This window comes from Lissotriton vulgaris, chromosome 5 (genome assembly GCF_964263255.1).
Source record: "Lissotriton vulgaris chromosome 5, aLisVul1.2, whole genome shotgun sequence".
In the NCBI taxonomy this organism is placed as follows: domain Eukaryota; kingdom Metazoa; phylum Chordata; class Amphibia; order Caudata; family Salamandridae; genus Lissotriton; species Lissotriton vulgaris.
In genome coordinates, this window is record NC_141693.1 from 368,280,578 (window position 1) to 368,305,256 (window position 24,679).

General features: G+C 44.0%; 1 protein-coding gene across 1 annotated transcript in view; it reads right to left on the reverse strand.

Moving 5' to 3' along the window:
- Positions 1-24,679, reverse strand: part of ALDH4A1 (aldehyde dehydrogenase 4 family member A1) — a 275,101-nt gene that overhangs the window by 87,248 nt on the left and 163,174 nt on the right. Inside the window, exons 10-11 of the mRNA XM_086921700.1 lie at positions 3,900-4,096; positions 3,490-3,537 (exon numbers count right to left, since the gene is read on the reverse strand). Of these exons, the coding sequence (XP_086777826.1) occupies positions 3,490-3,537; positions 3,900-4,096 (245 nt within the window). The remainder of the gene's footprint in view (positions 1-3,489; positions 3,538-3,899; positions 4,097-24,679) is intronic.

A 24,679-nucleotide genomic window follows, 5' to 3' on the forward strand; every position in this document is an offset into this window, starting at 1 on the left:
ATAAGCCTGGCAGCCAGGTTGAGAACGGATTTGATAGGGGCAAGGTGGACTTTAGGCCTCACAAATTTAAAAAATCAGGGAGGACTTGCACAGGCAGCAGCGATACCAGGCTCTCGTGTAGACTCAGAGACACAGATAGCCCACCGCAGGACCGAAGACCCACACCGCTGCAGCCAGACACCCGGCCGATCCTATCGGCCTCAGCAGGGACAGTCATGCAGCCTCAGGGACACCCCCCTCTAGATCCTGCGTCCTTCAGTTGCCCCTCCCCGACAGCCAGCTACTCCCAGCCAACTAAACTGCTTCTCCTAACTGCGAGACACTGATCTGCTATCCCTCTATGCTAGAAACGCCACTCATGTTTTCCAGCCCTCATCTGAGCATTTGTTGGTGTCAGGCTTAACTCTAGGACCATGTAGTGGGGGTGTTGCCAGGCCCACCTCTCCTGCATGTGTTCGCTGGCCTCTCGTAGTACCCTGTCAGGGGTGGTAGCCACACAACCCACATCTCCCGGGAGTGCTTCTGAGGTTTATCCACTCAGCTTTTTCAGCCCTCGTCACCCCTACCGCCCTACCTCCTTAATAAAACACATGTCACTATGATAGGTTTGATTGCAGGAAAGCCCTGCTCGATAACACCGCCCACCATATAAATTCCATTCAATCCAGGGAGTGCATTGTGTGGTACACACCACCACAAAGAAAGTAAAGTGTTGTCTGTTGTTCTGCCACTTGCTCCCATACTAAAGAGTGTGTTTAAAATGACACTTGTAAATAAATTGCTGTTCCTCACATAGCATGTTGCTTGCAGTGAATGAAAATACCGATGTTCGGATTGACACGAGAATAGCAAATAGTAGGAAATTACTAATTTCCGGAAGGCACCTCTAGTCTGAATTATGTGACAGTTTAGGGGAATCATAATTTAAACAAGCATTGGCATAGCAAATAGGGCTCGCTTTTGGGCCCTTATAAATATTAAGTTATGCAGCACAATATCCTTAGTGCACCAACATTAAATGTTGCATGGTTAACACTTATAAGGTCCCAAAGGCGAGACCTATTGGCTATGCCAATGCTTGTTTAGGAATGAGAGGTGCTTAAGTGTTATGGTAATGACTTGCATTATTCTTGTGTTGAGATTTGCTAAAGAAATTATACTTCTGCTCACACCAGGATGTTTTTGCAGTTTCCCTAATCTGTTATGCAAGAATTGTGTATAAGAACCCCTTGATTTTGGAGCGGAGACAGATTTTCCTGAGCTTGCTTATCCTGCATGGGATGCTGCCTTATTTTCATATGATTTTGCTACCCATTTAGACTTAGACTATTTTTCCGATCTTTATATATTTTGTATAACTGCTTTGACAGCCTTCATGGCATGGACTCTGCACCACTTATTTTGAACTTTTGGAATGAAACTCTTTTAACTTTTCTTTGATCTACAACTCAATTATTGAGTTGACCCCCTTATTTAATTGTTTTTATTTACACTGCTAATTAATGTTTGGGGAGGTGTTGTAACGTGGGGACACATCGCCTCATGAAATTGAGGTTTAACATTATCTCTGATCTAGTAAACCATGGGAGAATGGAGTGAGGTAAACTTTGGGGTGTCTACATTTTGGTATATCATTTTGCTTCCACAGTGCCAATCCTACTATGAAAAATCTGGCCCTTCATTTCAGTAAATATGGCTCTGGGTGCACAGCCGGAGAACTCAGTGGGCTGAAGGCTCAGTTAGAAAGTAAAAAACCTCTGAACCCAAAAACCCAGTGCCTAATCAACATGGATCCCAGAGAGCGAAGTTAACATTGCTTGCGGTCTGTCCACCCTCCCGGGCAGAAAAGAGATGAATAGTGTTAAAAAACTGGTTAAGGGGGGAATCTTTTTTGGTCTTTCGACACCAGCAGGTGTAAAACTGGAGAAGCACCCACAATGAACTCCTTGATGAGCGCAGGACTACAGGTGCTCATATTTATACCAGTTTCAGAAAGAGGAATCCCAGGAGAGCATGAGCCTATTTGTTGTGACCTGCAAAGAACACAGCGGTGGAGGCCTTTCACCTGGTGCAGACATGCGCACATTGTCGACATGGCCCACACTACTCACTCAGGCCAAATGAAACACACACACATGCACGACACAAGCAGTTTTCAACAAGTCCATGCATAAGGAAGGCAAGTGGCCCGTTATGTAGATTGGATGGACCTATAATTATTGGGTCTGGGGCGGCATGGTCATTACCCCTGGAGGGCAGGTAAAAATGCTGGACCGCTGGATTAATAGTCACTGCCACACACCACGGAATACGAGACGAAGGGCAGTGACAGATCTGAGGTGCACACTAGCTGCCCAGTCACCAGACCTCAACTCTGATGATGAACAGGTTGGTAAAAGATGAAATCCCTCCAGCAGGCTCCCACGATGGCCGCGTTTACTGAGAAAGAAGCGCAGGGCTAGTCCGAAAGAAGGAGTAGGAGAGAGTGATACATCTGGGAAGCACTGTGTGTACTCTGGCACCAAGGGAGGTCATACAGCGCAGCAAGAGTACTGTGTGTTCTGTGGAACCTGGGGACATGATGTGGCAGGATATGGTTGCACTCTTGCATATGATGATGTTATCTATGTAGGGTGTAATGCATGCACACTCACAACTGGTTAGGGTGTGATGTGCTTGTCCCTTTGTGTATTACAAAAGCTTGTGATGTCATATCCAGGGAGGTTGGTTGGTATGAGCTCTTACCTTACACAAGGTGATGTTATGTAGCGGCGAAGTGCACTCTCTAGTGATGTCATGTGGTGTGCAGCCAGGGCTTTAGGTGGGATGAAAAAATTGAGAGGCTCTCAAGGGGGCGTGGCCGATGCAGCTAAGGGCGAGGCTTAAAATCGAGTAAGCTAAAAATCTGTATTTAGCATAGTGTGCCCCCGCCCCACCCAGACTGGTATTTTGCTGCTTCGGTGATTGAATCCAAATATATCATGCAAGTAACATTACACATACAAGAAGCCAGGGCTGTTGGCTTGGCAATGGTTGTTAGTTGCATAAGATAAATAAGCAACAATATGGCATAATATTGAAGATGCTTTCGTTTTGAAATGTTGAGACTGTGAAAGAACTATAACGAGTCTCTTTGAAGTTACTTCAAAGGCAGTGAAGTGTGGTATTGATGCAAAAGTAAGATTTTTTTTCACTCTGAAGGGGAGGGCGAAAATGGAAAGCCCCATAAGGACCCGTCTCAGCACCTGCTTTTTAGAAATGAGGACCCAGCCCACTTAAAGCCCTGTGTGCAGACATCTATACGGTCACACCTGGCCATGTGATGTCATTTGATGGAAGCCCTGGGTGCACGACCCCCAAGTGATGTCATGTAGTGAGGCAACCCTAAATGCACTCCTACCTGACGAAGTGGCGTGGCTGGCTGAGCTCAATCATTGGAACAAAGATTTGCACAGACCTGACCCAGACACAAAAGTAAGAGAGACATACCTTTTCATCAATGACAGCGGATAAGAAAGTCGCAAAGTCTTCAGCGGGCTGTGAATAAGGAAAGAAAAGAATTATTAAACATTTGGGAAAGATTTAAACCACTATTAACACGCACTGGTAGATCGTACAGCACAACACTGATGAAAGAGCAGGGACGGATCCTTAATCCCGGACATATTTTAAATCCCCTTGGTAATGTGACACCCTCGGGACACGTCGCAGGGACGGTGTTTCAAGTAGCGAGTGCTCGGGGCGCCTCTTCGCCGCGGCTTCTCCCAGCTCTTGCCTCAGTCCGTCAGCGGATGGGGGACTTCAGTGAAGACACGTTCATCTGAACGGGAATTAGCCGCATGCCAGCGCGCGCTCTAATCCCGTCACCCCCCGCTGCGAAGGCGTCGGGCCCCACTCACGTTGCCCACTTTGATCTCGCGGTGCTCCTCCAGCAGCTGCGCACGGATCTGCGGCCACAGCGCGGCGGGGGCATAGAGGCGCGAGCAGGCCGAGCACTTCTGACCGCTGTACTCGAAGGCCGAGCGCAGGGTGCCGCTCACCACGCTCCCCACGTCCGCCGACACGTGCACGAAGTGGAAGTTCTTTCCGCCGCACTCTGCAAACAAGAAGACGAGCGAGTATTAATACCATGCGGATTATAGATGAACCGATCGGGATGAAATTCTGCACCAAACAATAACAGAGGGAAATATCACTTCTTCTACAGTTCTATAAATAGTGTGCGAGCGCGACTGAAAAAGTCAGCAGCGTTACCAACAATATCTGTCTTGACCCTTTTTCCTCCTTTTTGCCCCCCTTCACACGAAACCAGCATTGAAAATGCAATAGGTCTCGCCCTCGTTTAACTTAAAGCAATTCTGTTTGTAATTAGGTGGCTATTTAGCTTTACTTTTATTAGTTTTTTCAAACGTTCATGTACATAATATGCATATGTATGCATATATGTATATGTATGCATGCATTCATATTTGTATTTATATAGATATGCAGATGTATATACGTTTATATATTTATGTATATATACACACATACATATATAAATGCATATATATATATGCATATATACATATTTTTTTATTTTTTTTTTAGACACTGACGAAGCCTTGAGCGAAACGCGTCTGTCGGGGGTGTAGGGGGTTCGGAAACAGAATAAAGAAGAAGAACACTTCATCTGTGTGCTGGCCGTTTTTTCTGGTACTGAATACTGGAATCGTGTGATGATATACATATAAATGTGCATATGTGTGTGCGTAGAGAGATAGAGAGACTAAAAGTGCCACTGACAAAGACATACGCCACTGATACAGAACACAGATATACTCACAACATCGCTGTCAGACAGAGCCACACACCACACACTGCTTCATTTGCACATCCAATGAGAGCGAGAGAACACAAAAACCTCCACTGATACAGACACACCCAGATACATCACTGACAAAGAAACGCGTCCACGCTCTCCACACTAATACATAGACCCGTGCAATACACCTACACAAGTGTCACAGACACACCTACACACCACATCTCATACACCAACACATGTCATTGACACACAGCTACACAACACGGTGCTACTGAAACCGATACAACAATATGCTTCCAGCATAGCTGACAGTAACACACAATAACAGAACTCGCATGGTATTATACTGAGCAGTAACACAGGCACAGCATCACCGACAAAGACACACATTATACACAACCACACAGTTATAGAACAGGACACAACAGAACAGCCTCTTTGATACACACACACATGCACACTTACTATATCGCTGACGGTGACACAAACTGCACACAGAGCTGAACCAAGGAAAACAAGCAAACTCAACCTCAAGTGACACAAGGCACAAAACACGAGCAGCGTCACTGACGGTAATGCAGTCACCATTCATACTTCTTCACTGACAGCAACAGACCCACCAAAGTATCATCGACTGCAACACTAACAAAACACACACAGCATTCCTATCATTAACACGCACGCACAGTAACAGACATGCTGGCGCATATACATTGCTGCGAAGACACAGACTAACACATAGACAGCAACAAGTCAAATGCTCTACTGCCAGCGCTAGGAACCTGGGCACAATTAAAAAACCCATTTACAGCATTACTGAATAGCACAGACATCCATCAACACACACACGGCATCTGGCAGGAACAGCAACACACTCTGGCATGTTGGTGCACATAAAGCAGCCACAAAGAAGCATAAAGACCCAACAATACACCTTCTCACATACATCACTGCTAATCGCACAGAACATTCCTTCCAGTAACACACACATACAGTAGCAATGGCAGTAAACACGAATCAGTACAACACCATTTACAATTACTAGCCACATTTACATGCATGTGTGCATACCAACACCTTCACAACATCATTGATAGCGACACACACACATCAACACCTGAATTACCTCAATTGGAGACACACACGAGCAGCAACCCTCGTCCGCCGTAACATACTCCCAATAAAACATGTCATGGCAGAAGAAAACATGACTACACGTGCTGACATGCTCGAGTGTATAGGGAGGCAGGATTAAACCTTTGGGCTTTTCGTTTACAAAGCATTGTTTACAGGCATGTTTTTCAGTTGGATCAACTCAAATGAACCAGTACTAAAACTCCCATAATAAATGGGCCTAGAAATGGAGCATCGCGCTTTCGTGACAAAAGTCATCCGATGACATCCGATGCTGGCGTCGGCCAAAGGCCGTCGCGAGCACTACCTGCGGGGTGCTGCGCACGACCGTTGGCCGACGCAGCCCCGCCCGCTCCGTCAAACGCCCGCACATGAATTGCCACTGCGGTAAACGGGTTAATGTGGTCCTTTTCGCATTTTCCAGACTAGGCAACACCGACTCTCTGTTGGCCAGAAAATCCTTGCTCCCCGGGTTCTCTTTCTGCATCCCCCACTGAGAATACCTTATCTCCATCTAGTAAAGACCCCCTGAGAAAAACCCGTCATATACAAAAATCCCAAGTCTCCAATACCCGGAACCAGAAACTAATGGATGACAGGAACATATATGCTGGTAGAAGCGTTAACGACTAGACTGCGCAGATACAAGTGAACACAACATAGACTTTCGGCCACTGTTCAGGAAAGGTTGAATTCGCAGGCCGTCGTTAGTGTTTCCACAAAAGCCTGTCTGCTGCCCCCATATGGTAAAAGTGGCAGCCATCTTAGTATGACTTGAGGGTTCGGTGAACACTCGGCATTTATTTTTAGTGCAGTTTTGTACAGTGTTCACATGACCCGACGATATTGGAACGCTTTATCTGTGCATAAGTTACATTACACAAGGACAGTTCATTTTTGCAGGCACGGGATAATTAAGTGAATTGCTCGAAACCCCACAATATTGAGCTGAGGTTCGAACCCAGCTCCCCAGTACCAGAGTTGACAGTTCTGGTTGTTACGCTACAGCCTTGATGAGTTAGTAGGTTGTACTCGTATCTGTCACTGGGCTCACAGCATGCATTTGCTACACTTGAGACCCGTCCAGCATATTTCATGGGCGTGTCAACTACTTTATTATCAATCTATTTTTTGATGCCTCTGAAACAAAGCACTGTATGGTGTAAAGTAACACGAATGTCATGGTAAAATTCAGCTTTCAATGACAGAGTAATATAAGGGAAAGAACTACATCTGAGGCTCGTGTGATGCAAAAGTGCACTTAATATTAAAAAAAGCGGGTCCATGCTTCGAGATGTGTCCACAGTATCAATTTTCGAGGTGTTGGGAAAATACTCAACAAGCACTCGCCATGACACAACCTTTTCTCTTTGTAGTCCGTCCCAGACTTACTGATGGCGTAAAAGGTTTATCATCTTCTTTATGAGGCCATCTGTTTCGCCCCACAAAGAAGATAAGAAACCTTTTACCACAGCTGTAAGTCAAGAAAGCAAGTCTGAAAGGGACGGCTCTAAAAGAGAAAAGTACGTCACAGGACACTCTTTTCCTATGACTGGCCACCGTTTAGCATGAACGGTGATGCTCGCTACTGAAACATACTCAGAATCATTAAATCTCGCCAGCTAGACTGCACATGCACAGCCATCGCAGGCCGAGACCTAAAAACTAACTGCTAATCGTACGCCAATCCTTCGGAGGTCGATATGTTCTGAAGCATTATACTGGTTATTTAGAAAATGTGTTATTTCATGCGTTTGGAAGTGACAAAACAGTGATGTGAGCATCTATAGTACAAAAATAGTAACTCCGAGTATGCAGCTCTCCTGGGAAAAGTCATTTACTACCTCATCTGCTTTTCTCATCATTAGGGTGCCCACCTGACAAGGAGTCAAATTCGGGACAGGACTGTAAAAAATTCAGGACAAAAGGTCAAATTTCAGGACAAAAACTCAGGACAACAATTCAATTTTATGGACACATCAAGGAGAAGCTATATCCCTCTTCTTTATTAGTGCATTTATTTACTATTTTTTACATAGCACTAATTATTCACCATGGTTTTAATGTGATTGCCTCAGGTGACACATTATGTCCTTTCTCAATAGTAAATTAATGCCCTTGAGCAGGGTGTCAAGGGCATCACCTCATCCAGATGTACCCTAACCTTCTTGGAGAGAAAGCAACATTTTGATTGTTTCTTAGCATTTTAAAATCAATGGCAAACAGTTTGAGAAACATTACGGTAAGTGCCATGCTTAATTTGTTAAACAAGTGTGTGTGCATGTGTGTGTGCGAGCGCCAAGGCCCTTGTCAGAAGGCCACTGCGGCTTGCCCCGCCAGTGCTGCCAATGCCACTACCATCATAACTACAAGTTTGACACTTCAGACTATTCCAGGCCCCCAAAAATCTATAAGAATGGCTTGGGCGGCAGGCATTAGTCATTTTTAATGTATATTGACTTAATCAACAACTGTGATTATGCTCATCTCTAAATGAGATAAAGAATGTCCCCATGTGGCAGACTATAATGTGTCGGGCACCAGAAACCACTGGCTCAAATTAAGCACTGGGGGACCATCTGCTAGTTTAGAGAAATTGAATAAAAAAATCTGGCTCACCTCAACCTGCAGTCAATGGTAAACCTAAAAAAAAAAAAAAAAAAAAAAAAAAAAAAAAAGAATGAGGCAGAGCAGATGGTGTGGGCGACAGTCTCAAGCCTAATGTCAGGATGTGAGGTACCCACAACTTGTCTGTAGTCTCGCAATACTGGTGTGTGCTTCCGGGACGCTACATTTAGCTCAGAACTAGGAGCCCAGAATACCAGACAAATACAATTAATGAGCAGGATGGAACCAAGATCAGAAGGGAGATCCACAACTGATTCAAGAGGTTGTTGCTAAGAACCAGATAAATAAGGACGAGAAGAACAAGTTGGGACAATTCCCAAAATAAGACAAGATGGGCCTGCCATGAGCATCTGAAAGTATTGTGCACCTAGGGATTTGCCTCAGCAGAGAGGAGAGAAACAGAAGAGGCACTGGCGAGTGGTTGAATAAGCAGCACCCCCCACCCTGACAAACTTGGAGGAGACAATGGTCTGCTGGTCATGCTTGTTTGTGAAGGATGAATAGGGGCCAGACCCTTTGGAAGGTTGTGCTGGGCTACTGCCCATTGTGAATTCATCAAAACGAGGGAAGAGGAATGGATGTCCTATCTGTTCCCCGGAACTGAGTAGAAATTATCAAGAATGGATAGGACACTTGTAACCACTTATACCAAGAGAAGTATTGTAAAACCCTCATAAACGATGTGTATAACGAGAAGCGGTATATCTTGTTCTCCGCCCCACACAAACATTATGGCAGCAATCATCGGGTTTGACAAATTGTATCTTGCCAGCCTCACCCGAGGCGTTCTCTGGTTTTTTCGTGGCAGTCTCCAGAGAAGTTTCGAATAACCCCACAAAAATTGGCACAAAAGGGGAAAGTAAAATAGTTTCCAGCCGATAAAGGTACACTTTTATTAATATCGTTGGACAACTAGGTTAAAAAAGATCGGTATGCTCACTGGATTTTTAGGAGTCCAAAGCATATATTAGTAACATTGACAGAACGTCAACATGTTTCTGCTCTCTTGGCCCGTGGGTCTAAGAGCTTTCGTCAGGACAAAGACAACAATAAACAAAGAAAAATCTACATATCACTATTTGTGATGTAGAGGGGTAGAGGATTATATTTTTTCAGTCTTACCCTTATGAGGTTCTATGAAGTCACCTATAAAGAAAGAGGTGGGGTCACTAGTGGCAATTAACCAATGTACAAGAAATAGTTAAAAATGGAAAAACATTGTACCATTTTCATGCAAGCGCAATTGAGGCTTATTTTAAGAAATTGAGAACAAAATGAACATGTGGGCGAGTAAATGGAGGCGACATAGACTAGCGTATATTGTGACAAGTAATTTACCCAGAAAAGAAGATTAACATACCTCTAAGTCGGGTGAACTTTAGTAAATGAACCTATTAGGAAAAACAGGAATAATGAATGTTTTTCCGCGTTCGTAATCGCAAGAAAGTCTGTGATACCCCAAGTGAGGTCTTACCTTAAATATGTTAAAAAAGGTTCCCTCAGGAGGTATGGACAGATTGTCCCAGGCTATAACGGTATCAAAGGAGGGGGTATTAGTCACTCTGATACTGTAAAGTTGTGGTGGGCGCGGGTAATGAGGGGACGACTTACCCGCAACGGAAGCGTGTTCCGCGTCTTGTGCTGACTCTGCCTCCTGGACGCCGGGAGCACGCTTCCAATGGCGTTTTAACTGCAATGGTCATAGAAATGGAAGAAGGACCTTTGTTTTGAAACGAAGAACAACTTTAACAGATTAGATGACATATTTTTAGGTCATTCTGTACGTCTAGACCTAATTATATGTTATGTACAACGTGGTCTCCTAATTATCAAGACATTAGCCCAGAAAAAATGTTTTGAAAAAATTGTTACTGACTCAACCCGTTTACAGGGGAATGCACATTGCTGAAGAGGATTGTCATACTGTGAGCATCAGCGTGCAAAGTGGTGCCAACAAATGTCATCATTTAGACCATATTTATTGGTCTTGAGGCGGTCCACCCAGCGTTGTTCTTTTTCGTATAGTACCTTTTCAACGTTGGGTGTATTGTCTGGAACTTTTTCTATAATTGTCCACTTTAGGTCCTCAATGCTATGTTTCAGTTCAATGAAATGTGCACATAGTTTGGTTGTGTTCTTTTTTAGGCGAATATTGCTCTTATGCTCCCCTATGCGAAGTTTCACCTTTCTACAGGTCATACCAATGTATTTTTTGTCACATGGGCATGTGACCATATAGATCACATGGGAAGAGTTGCACCTGCTATGTTGTCGCTGGGTCCATGTGAATGTTGGAGATAGTTGTAATGTTTTGGAGATGGATGTAGATGTGCAAGCCGTCCCAGTCCCAGTTCACTACCCGTGTGGTTCCTGCACGGCTTGCACATCTACATCCATCTCCAAAACATTACAACTATCTCCAACATTCACATGGACCCAGCGGCAACATAGCAATTGCAACTCTTCCCATGTGATCTATATGGTCACATGCCCATGTGACAAAAAATACATTGGTATGACCTGTAGAAAGGTGAAACTTCGCATAGGGGAGCATAAGAGCAATATTCGCCTAAAAAAGAACACAACCAAACTATGTGCACATTTCATTGAACTGAAACATAGCATTGAGGACCTAAAGTGGAAAATTATAGAAAAAGTTCCAGACAATACACCCAACGTTGAAAAGGTACTATACGAAAAAGAACAACGCTGGGTGGACCGCCTCAAGACCAATAAATATGGTCTAAATGATGACATTTGTTGGCACCACTTTGCACGCTGATGCTCACAGTATGACAATCCTCTTCAGCAATGTGCATTCCCCTGTAAACGGGTTGAGTCAGTAACAATTTTTTCAAAACATTTTTTCTGGGCTAATGTCTTGATAATTAGGAGACCACGTTGTACATAACATATAATTAGGTCTAGACGTACAGAATGACCTAAAAATATGTCATCTAATCTGTTAAAGTTGTTCTTCGTTTCAAAACAAAGGTCCTTCTTCCATTTCTATGACCATTGCAGTTAAAACGCCATTGGAAGCGTGCTCCCGGCGTCCAGGAGGCAGAGTCAGCACAAGACGCGGAACACGCTTCCGTTGCGGGTAAGTCGTCCCCTCATTACCCGCGCCCACCACAACTTTACAGTATCAGAGTGACTAATACCCCCTCCTTTGATACCGTTATAGCCTGGGACAATCTGTCCATACCTCCTGAGGGAACCTTTTTTAACATATTTAAGGTAAGACCTCACTTGGGGTATCACAGACTTTCTTGCGATTACGAACGCGGAAAAACATTCATTATTCCTGTTTTTCCTAATAGGTTCATTTACTAAAGTTCACCCGACTTAGAGGTATGTTAATCTTCTTTTCTGGGTAAATTACTTGTCACAATATACGCTAGTCTATGTCGCCTCCATTTACTCGCCCACATGTTCATTTTGTTCTCAATTTCTTAAAATAAGCCTCAATTGCGCTTGCATGAAAATGGTACAATGTTTTTCCATTTTTAACTATTTCTTGTACATTGGTTAATTGCCACTAGTGACCCCACCTCTTTCTTTATAGGTGACTTCATAGAACCTCATAAGGGTAAGACTGAAAAAATATAATCCTCTACCCCTCTACATCACAAATAGTGATATGTAGATTTTTCTTTGTTTATTGTTGTCTTTGTCCTGACGAAAGCTCTTAGACCCACGGGCCAAGAGAGCAGAAACATGTCGACGTTCTGTCAATGTTACTAATATATGCTTTGGACTCCTAAAAATCCAGTGAGCATACCGATCTTTTTTAACCTAGTTGTCCAACGATATTAATAAAAGTGTACCTTTATCGGCTGGAAACTATTTTACTTTCCCCTTTTGTGCCAATTTTTGTGGGGTTATTCGAAACTTCTCTGGAGACTGCCACGAAAAAACCAGAGAACGCCTCGGGTGAGGCTGGTAAGATACAATTTGTCAAACCCGATGATTGCTGCCATAACGTTTGTGTGGGGCGGAGAACAAGATATACCGCTTCTCGTTATACACATCGTTTATGAGGGTTTTACAATACTTCTCTTGGTATAAGTGGTTACAAGTGTCCTATCCATTCTTGATAATTTCTACTGCCCATTGTGGCCATGTCTTAAAGTGGTTCTGACGTTGAGCCAAGGCCAAACCAGTGACCTGGATCATCCCCAAGTGTTAAAGTACATGCTGAATCTTCAAAATAATTGGGATGTAAATTACAGAAGCTAATTGTAAGAACATGATAACGATTTTATAACGTAGGAAGTGTTTTTGTAACATACAGTGGGGTTTTCCCCTATGTATACAATTAGACCTCAGATTGAACTGGGAATTAGTTGCTTTTCGATACTGAGAGATTAATATCTGAAATTACTCCACTGATTTGAAGGATGGCAACCTGGGCAGAGCGACACAGCCCCTCTGAGCCCAGTTTGCCGTTTGGTCTTCTCGTCCACTTTCAGTAATGAGCCACGTGGCACGAATAAAGATGGTTGTGGTGCCCTATTATTGTAATATTTTAAAAACCGTCACCTGCTTACCCCTCGTTCATTCTTTCGATACCTTGGCATGTCCCACATCTGATTTGGGGGCTGAGGCACTGCCAAGTAGCTCTTCCCACTCTAACGCTACCCATGACTGCGGGTGGATTAGCCCATCTGCACTTGGCACACCATTATATAGCTGCACACCAATGGGTGCTGCACTAGCTGCCTTGCCGCCCCCTGCGTAAGACAGGGTTGATTTGTAAATACTTTCATTGTTTCCTAATGACAATTCTACACAATGCTACCTAGGGCTAATCCACCCAGCTTTCTCTTAGCTTACTAGAACTCATAAACTCTTTAACATAAAGAAACCCTATGCTCCTTTGCTATGGCACCCCACTCACTTTGTACAGTTTTGCTTAGGGCAAGTCCATTAATGGCATGCTGCAGACCTCTCAAAATTGTGGTATGTGTTTGTTGACTGGGAGCTACTACATTTCCAAACCCTTATGGCAGACTAGAGTCTTCACCAGGGTCACATCCTATCATACGGGCAAATTAAACAATCATTAAATACCCTATTTCATGTCCACCACATAGCACTAACCGCACATGAAGTGTAGCATAAGCTCTATACAATAGGGACTGGTGGTAAACTGATAAGATGGGTGTGCATAGCTTTCCTGAAACATGGGGACCACTACGGGGCTTCTGTCTGTACTAACTAGGGGACTAACATGGCCTAACATCTGCACAATGCAGACTGGGTCAAATTATTGAAATTTCCCCACAAAGTATCCCATAACTCCTGTTTTAAGTACATTCAATTTAATATTCAATTTATATTCCGTTTAATAGCCTGAAGTGAGGCTACCACACACCTGCCCGATGTACCTGGGAGCTGCAGCTGCATATCCTCACTACATGCAATTTTAGATGTAGATTTGCTTCATGTGCTTTGGTCTTGCCCCACACTCCTTTCATACTGGCAGAGAGTTCTCGAGGTGCTGTCGACCACGACGGGCTGTGTACTAATGAATTCCCCGAAGTAGTGCTATTGGGGTATGCCACAACCTTAACTCTGAGAAACCCTTCACCAAGTTATTCGACCCAGCTCTTCTTCTAGCAAAAAGCAATAATACGCTGCTCTGGAAGGGTTCAATTTCTCTGGTTATTGTAAGATGGACCATGTCTCATTCTCTTGATTTCAGTCTGAGAGTACAATGGCAGGGACTCCGCAAGAGGTGGCGTAAAATCGAATATGGCTGCTGGTGATTGCCATTGGAAGGCAGAGGTGGCGGCTATAGCGGCGCATGTCAACAAGGAATTCTGCACAGTGACGTCACCACCAGATCTGGCCACAAATGTGAGGACGGCCTTAAATGGACACGGCAAGGAGGAAGACACCCAACTGCCGGAGAGGATGAGCAAGACAAGGAGCAGCTCAGGAGTGGATGACACAAGAGTAGACTATGAGGGCACAGGCTGTCGAGAGCGGCTGGAACCCATCGGGAGAAGCCTGGAAATGACTGGAATCATCCTACCAAAACAAGACAGATTTACCACACACAGCCCCAGCAACCCGAAGAAATGAGGTGCTGTGGCCTGGAGTCAGGTCTGTGGCACCAGGCAAGTGATTCTATGTTTAAAAACTTAGTGGCACTAACGAAGGCGGATTCTGGGTATATTGGATGTCCAGATATTGGATGTCCAGAGGGGTGGGAGCACCCATAAACTGGACTGGGGAGCACCAGTGACTAGTTAAGGGCACCAAAAACACCCTAGAAATCAGAGCACGGCAGTGGTGAAGATGAAGGGAAGATAGTGATAATCTGAACACATGCTCAGGGTCTGTTTTATTTTCATGAGGATCTAAGCTGGCATTAAAGAGAGGCCTAATAGAACAAAAACCAGAGAGTGAGAGGACCCAGGGAGAACCTGGAAAAGGAGAGTGAAGGAAATCTTTGGACATAACATCCAATTGACTTTCCTTTTCCCTTAGTTATTTTTTAATTTGCCTTTGCTATAAAACTTCTCAGTTGCCAATAAAGAAAAAAAGGCACAATCAATTCTGGCTTGTGTCCCATCTGACAAAACCTGTCGCAAGCACCCTGTTACACAGGGAGGTATGAGCCGGTCCGATAAAAACATTTATTGCACAGGCGCAGGATATTTTGGTGGAGGGGCTTTAAAGACTCACCTGTGACAATTCTCTACCCTCATAATCCACTCCATACACGTCTCTAGTTCTATATAGTAGCTGTTTTTACCACATCTAGGCAACTACTCAAGGCAGTGTTTAAAGGCGCCTATCTTTGACACACTGTCATGATTCCCCCTCTAGAACAGTTTCTTCTAAGCACCACACGGTTCATTTTGATGCTTCCCTATAGTGAAGTTAAGGTAGCGGCAACTGGGCGGGATGGACAGCTAATTATGGGTAAATTTGTTACACAGAAAAACTTTAAAATTGTATGCTAATTTTTCATAAATTTCATTACAAGACAGGAGGCTACATTATGCATAAATCTTTTAATGCAGCTCACAAACACAGCCGCTTACGTCACAAAGGTAAGAATAAGAATTAGGTGACATCATAGTATCCATAAAGGCCAGGTGCCAAGGGAGATCAGCCTCTTTTAAATGCGGCTCTCAAACAGATAAGTTGTCTTTCCTTAACCTATCTCTTTGATATTGTTTAGAGATTATGCTGATAAGCCACATTATATCTGTTAAGCTAACATGTGACCTACTTCATTTTTGTTAACATTGTGCAATATCCTTGTATTTAACTCAATAATTATGATCATATGTTTAATCCTTTTCGTTTTGACTCGACCACTGTCCTTTCCTTCTGTTGGTTACACTCGCCGTAACCCCCCTCCCTCAAAGACTTCCAATTTATGGTCGTCTTTCCCTTACCTTTCTTTCACCCATCTCCGCTTTTAAAGCTTTTCAGTGTTCACCCCCGCGATCCACGTCGATGCGCGACCCGTTTTAATCTCCGATTTGCATTTTAATTCATTTATCTCTCTCTCTGCCCCCTACGAGGTAAAACTCACGCTCGCGCTCATAACTCTCACTTCAATGTGAGGAGCGCATACATCACCCCGCATTAGAGGAATGACCCTCGGCAGCGGCGGCGCAGCGCGCCCTGCCTCCTAAGGGTCATTCCTCTTTCCTTCGAGGTTTCCTTGCCTCGAGCGCGTCGGTTGCTCTGAAGAGCTCTTCCGACCCGACGATCAGCTGTTTTTCCTCGGCCCCGCTCTAATATTGTCTAATATTGCCTAATATTTCAATCCTGAGATCCTTTGGGGTATATATAAAAAAAAAAAAAAAAGCGAAAAGCAACCTTTTATTACATATATCTTATTTAACATTGGCTAGTACATTCATAATTAGCAGTTGAGGTATAATAAACAACCATTGTGATATTAATATATGATTAGTACCTTTTACTACATTTAACCACATTAATAACCCTTTATATTATATTATATATATCCTTTATATTGGTACATATCAAATATACAGGCATTATGTCCGACATGGACTCTGACGATGCCTTCGCAAGCTCCCCTACCCATACTAGCGACTCTTTTAAAAATTTTCTTAAAAAAGAGATGAGATCTTGCATGATTAATACTCTGAAAGAAGTCATGTCTCATAAAAGAACCCTATGTATTGAAAGTGATACAACTCATGATTCTTCCCCTTCTAAAGCCACTAAAAAAGTCAAGCACAATCAAGGCAATACTGGTATTATTCCTAATCCAGTTGACATGGGAGGTCCTAGCACCTCACGCAATATGGGAGGCCATAGCGCCCCAAAAGGTTTTGGTGCCCCTCGCGACACAACAAGGATGGGTGCCCCTGGCGGCACAACTTTGGGAGGTGTCCTTAGCGGCACAATTGGTGAAGACGCCTGTGCTGACTCAGACTCCTACTCTGATGTAGAGGAAGTATATGATGAACCTTACGACGAGTTCGTCTTTGATCTTCATGATAATGACTTGGATGACATAGATCTAAATGCGCTTTCTGAAGCGAACTCCTCCCCTTCCTCTAAAGACGCTATTCTTGACCCCTTAGGTGGAGAAATGTTCTCCCCTAACAATATCTCCCGCCCAAATAGCTCTAAATGGTTTCCTCACGACCACGTCGCCAAGTTCATTACAAAGTGGCTAAGGAATACCCTTGAAACAGATACACGCAATACCATGCGTTCTGAATGCCCCAGACCATGGATTGACGATAAGGTCTGCCAGACCCCCAACCTAGACCCTGACCTAATTAAATTCTTATTTAAACTGGGAAAAGATCCCAGGAAAGGCCTGGAAAGAGCCCTTAAAGCTTGCCAAGACCGCCTCCTAGATGTACTCGGCCCACTTACCAAAATCCTCGATTTAGCAGAGGAATCTCATATCTCTAATATACCCCTTGACATTGGACTAATAAGAGGTTGGAGCCAGAGGGCGATCGTGCTCCTAGGGAACGCTAATTCCAGTCTTAATATGGAAAGAAGGAAAACTGTCCTCAACAGAATTAACCCCAAACTTGGGGACCTCGCTGAAAAAGAACCCTCTAATAAACCTAAAGGTCTCCTATTTGGAGAAGATATGATCAAGACAATTGGAAAATATGTCGCCACCTTCACTGCCTTAGATAGAGCCCAGAACAACATGAGAAAAGTCTTCCCAACAAATGTTTTTGGACAGGCCGGAAGAAGGGGCAGTTCTTCCGGCCGTGGAACTTTCCGGCCCTTCTCATCCGGCAGAGGAAGAGGTTTCACCGGTAGAGGCTTCTACCCTTCCAACAAACAATTCTACCCTCAACGAGGACGGGGTTCCCGTGGCAGAGGCTTCTCCTCCCGTGGAGCATCAAACAACAATTCCCAAAGTAAGTGCCCCTTCTTCTCTCTCACCTCCCAGGGTCGGGGGAAGACTCAAACACTTTTTTCATGTTTGGAAAAGATTTACACAAGATCCGTGGGTCCTAGAGACTGTTCAGGGATTCAGGATAGACTTTGTAGATACTCCTTACCAGACCACTACTCCCAGACCTCTAGACCTTCCTTTAGAACATCTAGCAATCGTCAGAGAGGAGGTTTCCTCTATGCTCAAGAAAGGTGCCATTATCGAGGTACCTTGGTCCCAAAAGAAATTCGTAAGTACCCTCTTCCTAGTCGAGAAGAAGGACAAAGGTTGGAGACCTGTAATAAACCTACGGGAAGTAAACAAATATCTTGTTTATCGACACTTCAAGATGGAAGGAATCCATCTTCTCAGGGACCTTCTCCTTCACGGAGATTGGCTGGTCAAATTGGATCTAAAAGACGCCTATTTTACCATCCCTATGGCCAAGGAACACCAACCCTTTCTCCAATTCATTTGGGACGGTCACCTCTATCAATTTCAAGCTCTCCCTTTCGGTCTCTCGTCCGCCCCTTGGTGTTTCACCAAAGTCATGAGAACCATTGTTTCCATTCTGAGAGCGAGAGGTATTCGACTAATTATCTACCTAGACGACATCCTTATAATGTCTCAAACTCACGCTCAAGTTTTAGAGGATCTCAAGGTTTCCATGGACCTCATAGAGAACCTTGGCTTCATTATAAACAGGGAAAAGTCCATTCTGACGCCCTCAAAATCCCTAGAGTTTCTAGGTTTCACTGTAGACACCTCCAGCTGTCTCCTCTTACTTCCCAAAAAGAAGATTGCCAAAATTCGGAAAGAGATCAGGTTTGTTCTGAGACAACAATCTCTCTCTCTCCGAGAACTGGCCAGACTCCTGGGTCTACTTTCTTCTTCGATCCAAGCTATCTTCCCAGGTCCACTGAATTACCGCGCTCTCCAGAGGGTGAAAGCCAATGCTCTTCGATCCGGTCTTTGGTACGGGGACCATGTTTCTCTAGATCAACAAGCGAAATTAGAACTCTCTTGGTGGCTGGACAATTTGGACGCATGGAATGGAAGGGCGATCTTTGGCTCGACCCCAGACTTTGTTTTAGAGTCAGACGCAAGCCTTCGCGGTTGGGGAGCACGTCTCCTCGACCAAGACACCGGTGGACTATGGACCCATTCAGAGTCTACTCACCATATAAACTTTTTAGAATTGACCGCTGGTCTCTATGCTCTTATGAGTTTCAGACACTCCCTTCAGGGCAGATCTGTCCTTCTGAAGATGGACAATGTTTCCGCAGTCTCTTATATCAACCGTCTCGGTGGTACGAGATCTGCGGACTTATCAGATCTGGCCAAGAAACTCTGGATGTTCTGTCTGGAGCACAAGATTGCCTTGAAAGCAGAATATCTCCCAGGAAAATCCAATATCTCAGCAGATTGGAACTCGAGATTCCTTCAAGATTTCAGCGATTGGAAACTCGATGTGTCAATTTTCAATTCCCTGAATCAATTCTGGGGTCCTTTCGATGTGGACCTCTTCGCCAGCCGGTTAACCTCCCAACTCCCTCAGTATTTCAGCTGGATGCCAGACCCGGGTGCTCTGGCTGTCAATGCTTTTCTCCAACCTTGGGCTCCTCTTCACCCTTACGCTTTTCCTCCGTTCGCAATGATTCAAAGAGTTCTTCAGAAAGTGAGACAGGAACAGTCCTCTCTTGTCCTGATAACTCCTTTTTGGCCGTCCCAAGCCTGGTTCCCCACAGCTCTGGAACTTTCTTGCGACATTCCCTTCCTGATTCCCGCAACTCAGGGCCTCCTCTTAAACGCAAACGGAGAAGATCACCACCTAGTTCTTTCAGGGAGTTTGAACTTCTTGCTTGGAAAGTGTCAGGCAATCTAACCAATTGTCTGGACTTTCGTCATCTGCTCTCACCCTCCTTGGTGAATCATGGGCACCAGGAACCCACTACAGATATAATAACATCTGGAAGAAATGGTCTCGTTGGTGCATGGAGAGGAACCTGGATCCCGTGGAGGCTCCTATCGTTAACATAGTTAACTTTTTGGTAGAACTCTTTGACAATGGTCTTTCCTATAGATCAATAAATTGCTTTAGATCTGCAATTTCAGCTGGACATTCTCTCGTCAATGGTAAGACGGTAGGTAAGAATGTTATCATTTGTAGAGTACTCAAAAGTATTAGACTTAAAAGGCCTCCTCGCCCTAAATATCAATCTGTTTGGGATGTTAGACTTTTGCTTGATCTTTTTTGTTCATGGCCTAACAATTCTCTCCTTAACAGGAAATGTCTCTCAATTAAACTTGCCTCTCTTCTATGCCTAGTTTCTTGTCGCAGAGTTTCCGATGTCAAAGCTCTGGACATCTCTAATAGATGTTATGACATGTTTGGTGTTAAATTTGAAATATTTAGAAGAACTAAAACCATGTCTGATTCTATCTTTTACCCTCGTTTTGATTCTCATCCAAAACTATGTGTTGTTGATTGCATGAAGGAATATGATTCCAGAATGTCTAATCTTCGTCCTCCTGATGCTAATCAACTTTTAGTTTCTTACGTTAGCCCCTTTAAACCCATCTCATGCTGTTCTATCGCTAGGTGGGTTAAAATTGCTATGAACCTTGCTGGTATTGACCTGTCTAAGTTCCAAGCTCACTCTCTCAGGAGTGCTATGGCCAGCAAGTCATTCTGGTCTGGTGGTAAGTTGGATACTATCCTTAAGTCTGCTGATTGGTCTAATGCCTATACTTTCGCACATCACTATTGTAAACCAATTGAACATGTTTCTGATGCAGTTATTCAAGGCTACCAACATGCATAATGTAGCCTCCTGTCTTGTAATGAAATTGCGATTCTCCTATTAACATGACCAGAGAATCTGGATTTCATTAAAGACACGGAGGCTAACATTATCCCTCCCGTCCCTCCCTGAGGGTAATTGTGAATTATTATTTTATCTGGTTTACAATTTCTTTGGATGCTTTCTTGCTCTGATGTTTTGTTCATGCTTCTTATGAAGACCTTTTCTGTTCTTTTCGTTGATTTACTTTGTTTTCAATTTCAGACAATTCTAATTGACGAACCTACTTGGAATTCAAGATGGTCTACAATTCTTCATTCAAGTTCAAGCTTTATTCTTCTGTTTCTACTTCTCCTGTCACTCGAGGCATTTAAAAGAGGCTGATCTCCCTTGGCACCTGGCCTTTATGGATACTATGATGTCACCTAATTCTTATTCTTACCTTTGTGACGTAAGCGGCTGTGTTTGTGAGCTGCATTAAAAGATTTATGCATAATGTTAGCCTCCGTGTCTTTAATGAAATCCAGATTCTCTGGTCATGTTAATAGGAGAATCGCAATTCACCAGCACTGTTTTCCTGTGAGTGTACAATTAAATCGATTGCTATTTACCTGGCTACTGCTATGTAACCTCTCTTGGCATACAATAAAATCCTTTAAAAAAAACTTATGGTAGTGTTTCAGTTTAGTGCATTAGATCACAACAATGAATTGACATTTATTTGAAGTTAAAGTTTCTAAACGTGAACTTTAAAACATTCATTAACCCTCCATCTTGACAACACTAGGACTGGACAAAGTGATCCAATTATCTGGTGTCTCTTACATCATGGCCTATATTACTGTTGTGGATGGTGGCACATTCCAGGCTGATAAAATATATAAGTGATGTTTTGTATGCAGTCCATCTTAAACTGAATTATTTAAAACAGCTTTCAAGTGTCACTATCCAGTAAATCAGACACAGGAAGTAAATTGATTTGACTAACATCACACAATTTAGCCATGCAGGAAATCTAGGATTTGAACTCAGGCTTTCCAGTCACACATAGTGCACTTAAGCCACTGACTAGATTCATTTATTTTTATCAATTGCCTTTAAGACCACAATACAATGTTTTTGTACAATTCTGTAAGATGACTAGTATAATGTGTTAAATAAATACAGATCACAGGTTAATCTGACGCAACATCTTTAAAAAAAAGTTCATAATGAAGGGAAGGGACGGCAGGACACCTTATGCCAGACTTCTTCAATCTGTGGGGCGCGCCCCCCTGGGGGGGCGCGCCATCATCTCAGGGGGGGCGCGGACTTCACCTGAAACCCAACCTTTGTTTTCAAATGTACCACGTCGACTCGAAAGCAAGTTTACTGCATTTCAAATGGGGATTTTAGATTGGCTAACTCCTGCACAGCAGCCAATCAGCACTTAGTAACGTTGTCACTGATCATGTTACATAAATAAAGGAGACAGCATTTCAGATGGCAGGAAGTGCAGTGAAACCAGGAGCATAAAGCTCCTGAATTCTTTAACTTTTTGGTTACTGTGGCGTTCCTTCACTGCTCCCATTTGCTGCCTTTTACTTCCTTATCTTGGTCTGAGATTTGCATTTTGTCGTGAAGAATTCTTCTGCTGATCCACTGGAGTGCTCCTGCTGCTGTCTGAAGATTTAAACCACCAGTTTATTTGCAGCGTGTGTCAAAATATTATTTCGAGGCAAACATGCAAACATTCTTTCGATGTTTTCTAAGTCAAGGCAGAGGTGGATGGGGGGTGAATGCTGGGGTGGGGTTGGGGAGAGAGCGAAATCGAAGGCACACGATGTTAGTTTTAACTATCTTGCACTGGCCGGGCACGACGTGCTCATACTTTTGAAATTTAAAGAAACTTCCCTGGGAGTTTCAGCAAGGCCTGTCAGGAACAGAGGCGTGCTTCTTCTCTGGGAGGCTTGCAAATGTCTTCTCGGTACCCCGGTTTTGCTAGGTATTGTGAGCAGAAAGGAGTAGTTTCTGTCCTGTAACTCCAGTTCTGTAGTAGGGGTATCTCTGTTATAGTCATAATCTAGTGAATAGTCCCGCCCATGTGAGCGGACCCCGGAGCAATCAAAAATAATCTCTTAAGCTGTCAAAACATGCAGACCTGCATAGACACTTAAGAGAGAATTTAAAGACAGATAATGCAGCCTATATCCACAGGCTACACAGTCCAATACTTCAACTAGAAATTCCACCAAAAACCACAACAGCACAGCCTGTCCAGGGTTTTCCACAGAGAAAACCTTGCCTTTAACAGCAAAACCCTCTGGAAAGATAGAGAGGAAGGAGTGGACAGACAAGCCCCATAGGCTGCCATTATGTGGCTCAAAACAGGATACTGTGCCTTTAAGAGAACTTTCCAGAAGCCTCACAGTATCCCAGAATGCAGTGCAGGTCCCTTTCACCTTCAGTTCTTTTTGAAGGCGTAACACGCCAGACCTGTAGCATTTCTTACATGAATATCTCCCTCCACCGGGGAGGAGGGTGGGCGCTTATGACTATAACAGAGATACCCCTACTACAGAACTGGAGTTACAGGACAGAAACTACTCCTTCTGTAGTAGGGGATCTCTGTGTATAGTCATAATCTAGTGAATAGAATGGCAAGCCCATCCCCACACCAAAGCGACGGTGGAGAACCGAGAAATAACACCACTACTGTGCGAACCGATTTCGCAGCGAAGCCTGCCCAACCTGAGCATCTGCCCTGGCATCAGTGTCCAGACAGTAATGCTTAGCAAAGGTATGGACCCACTTCCAAGTGGCGGCCTTGCAGATTTCTGCAATCGGAACATTAAGTAGCAAAGCAGTCGTGGCAGCTTTGCCCCTGGTGGAATGAGCCTTAGGTTTACCTCCTACGGTCGTATTAGCCTTTTGGTAACACAATTGTATACAGGACACAATCCACCTAGAGATGGACTGTTTTGAGGTAGCAAGACCGGTCCTGACTGATCCATAATTGACAAACAATTGATCTGAACCACGAATATCTCTGGTTTTATCCAGATAAAATGCCAACACCCTCCTAACATCCAGGGAATGTAGGGACCTTTCCGCTGGAGATGCAGGATTCTGAACAAACGTAGGCAAAGTTATTGTCTGGTTGACATGAAAATCAGAAATAACCTCTGGAAGAAATTTAGGGTGAGTATGCGTAACAACCTTAGCAGCATGAAATACAGTATAAGGTTCTTGGCAACACAACGCCTGAATATCACTCCCCCTGCGGGCCGATGTGATGGCCACGAAGAACGCCGCCTTCCAGGACAGATGCTGCAACAAAGCCTTATGAATAGGTTCAAAAGGCTCCTTCATCAATCTGGACAGCACCACATTCAATTCCCATGAAGGCGAAGGAAGCCAGACAGGAGGGAATGCTTCCTTCCAGCCTTCCAAAAAGTCTTTGATCACAAGGATCTGGAAGAAGGAAGTCTGAAGGGCATTTCCTGTAGGCAGTCAGCGCAGCAAGATGAACCGTAATGGATTGGACATTAAGGCCCGACTGCGCCAGGTGTAGAAGATACGGAAGGATGACATCTTCCTTACACGTCGTCAGGTCATGGTCCTTGGACTTGCACCAGATGCAAAAACCTCTTCCACTTGTAAGCATAAAAGTCCTAGTGGAAGGATGCTTAGCCTCCTTGAGTATGGCCATACAAACTTCTGGTAGATTCAAACGGCCATATTACACTATCTCAGGAGCCATGCAGCCAAACTCAAAGACGAGAGGTTGGGGTGCAACATTTGCCCCATGAACTTTGTGAGAATGTCCGGCCTGTAAGGCCGCCGTATGAGAGGACGGAGAGACCGGTGAAGCAGGTCCGTGAACCACCACTGTCTGGGCCATTCCGGGGC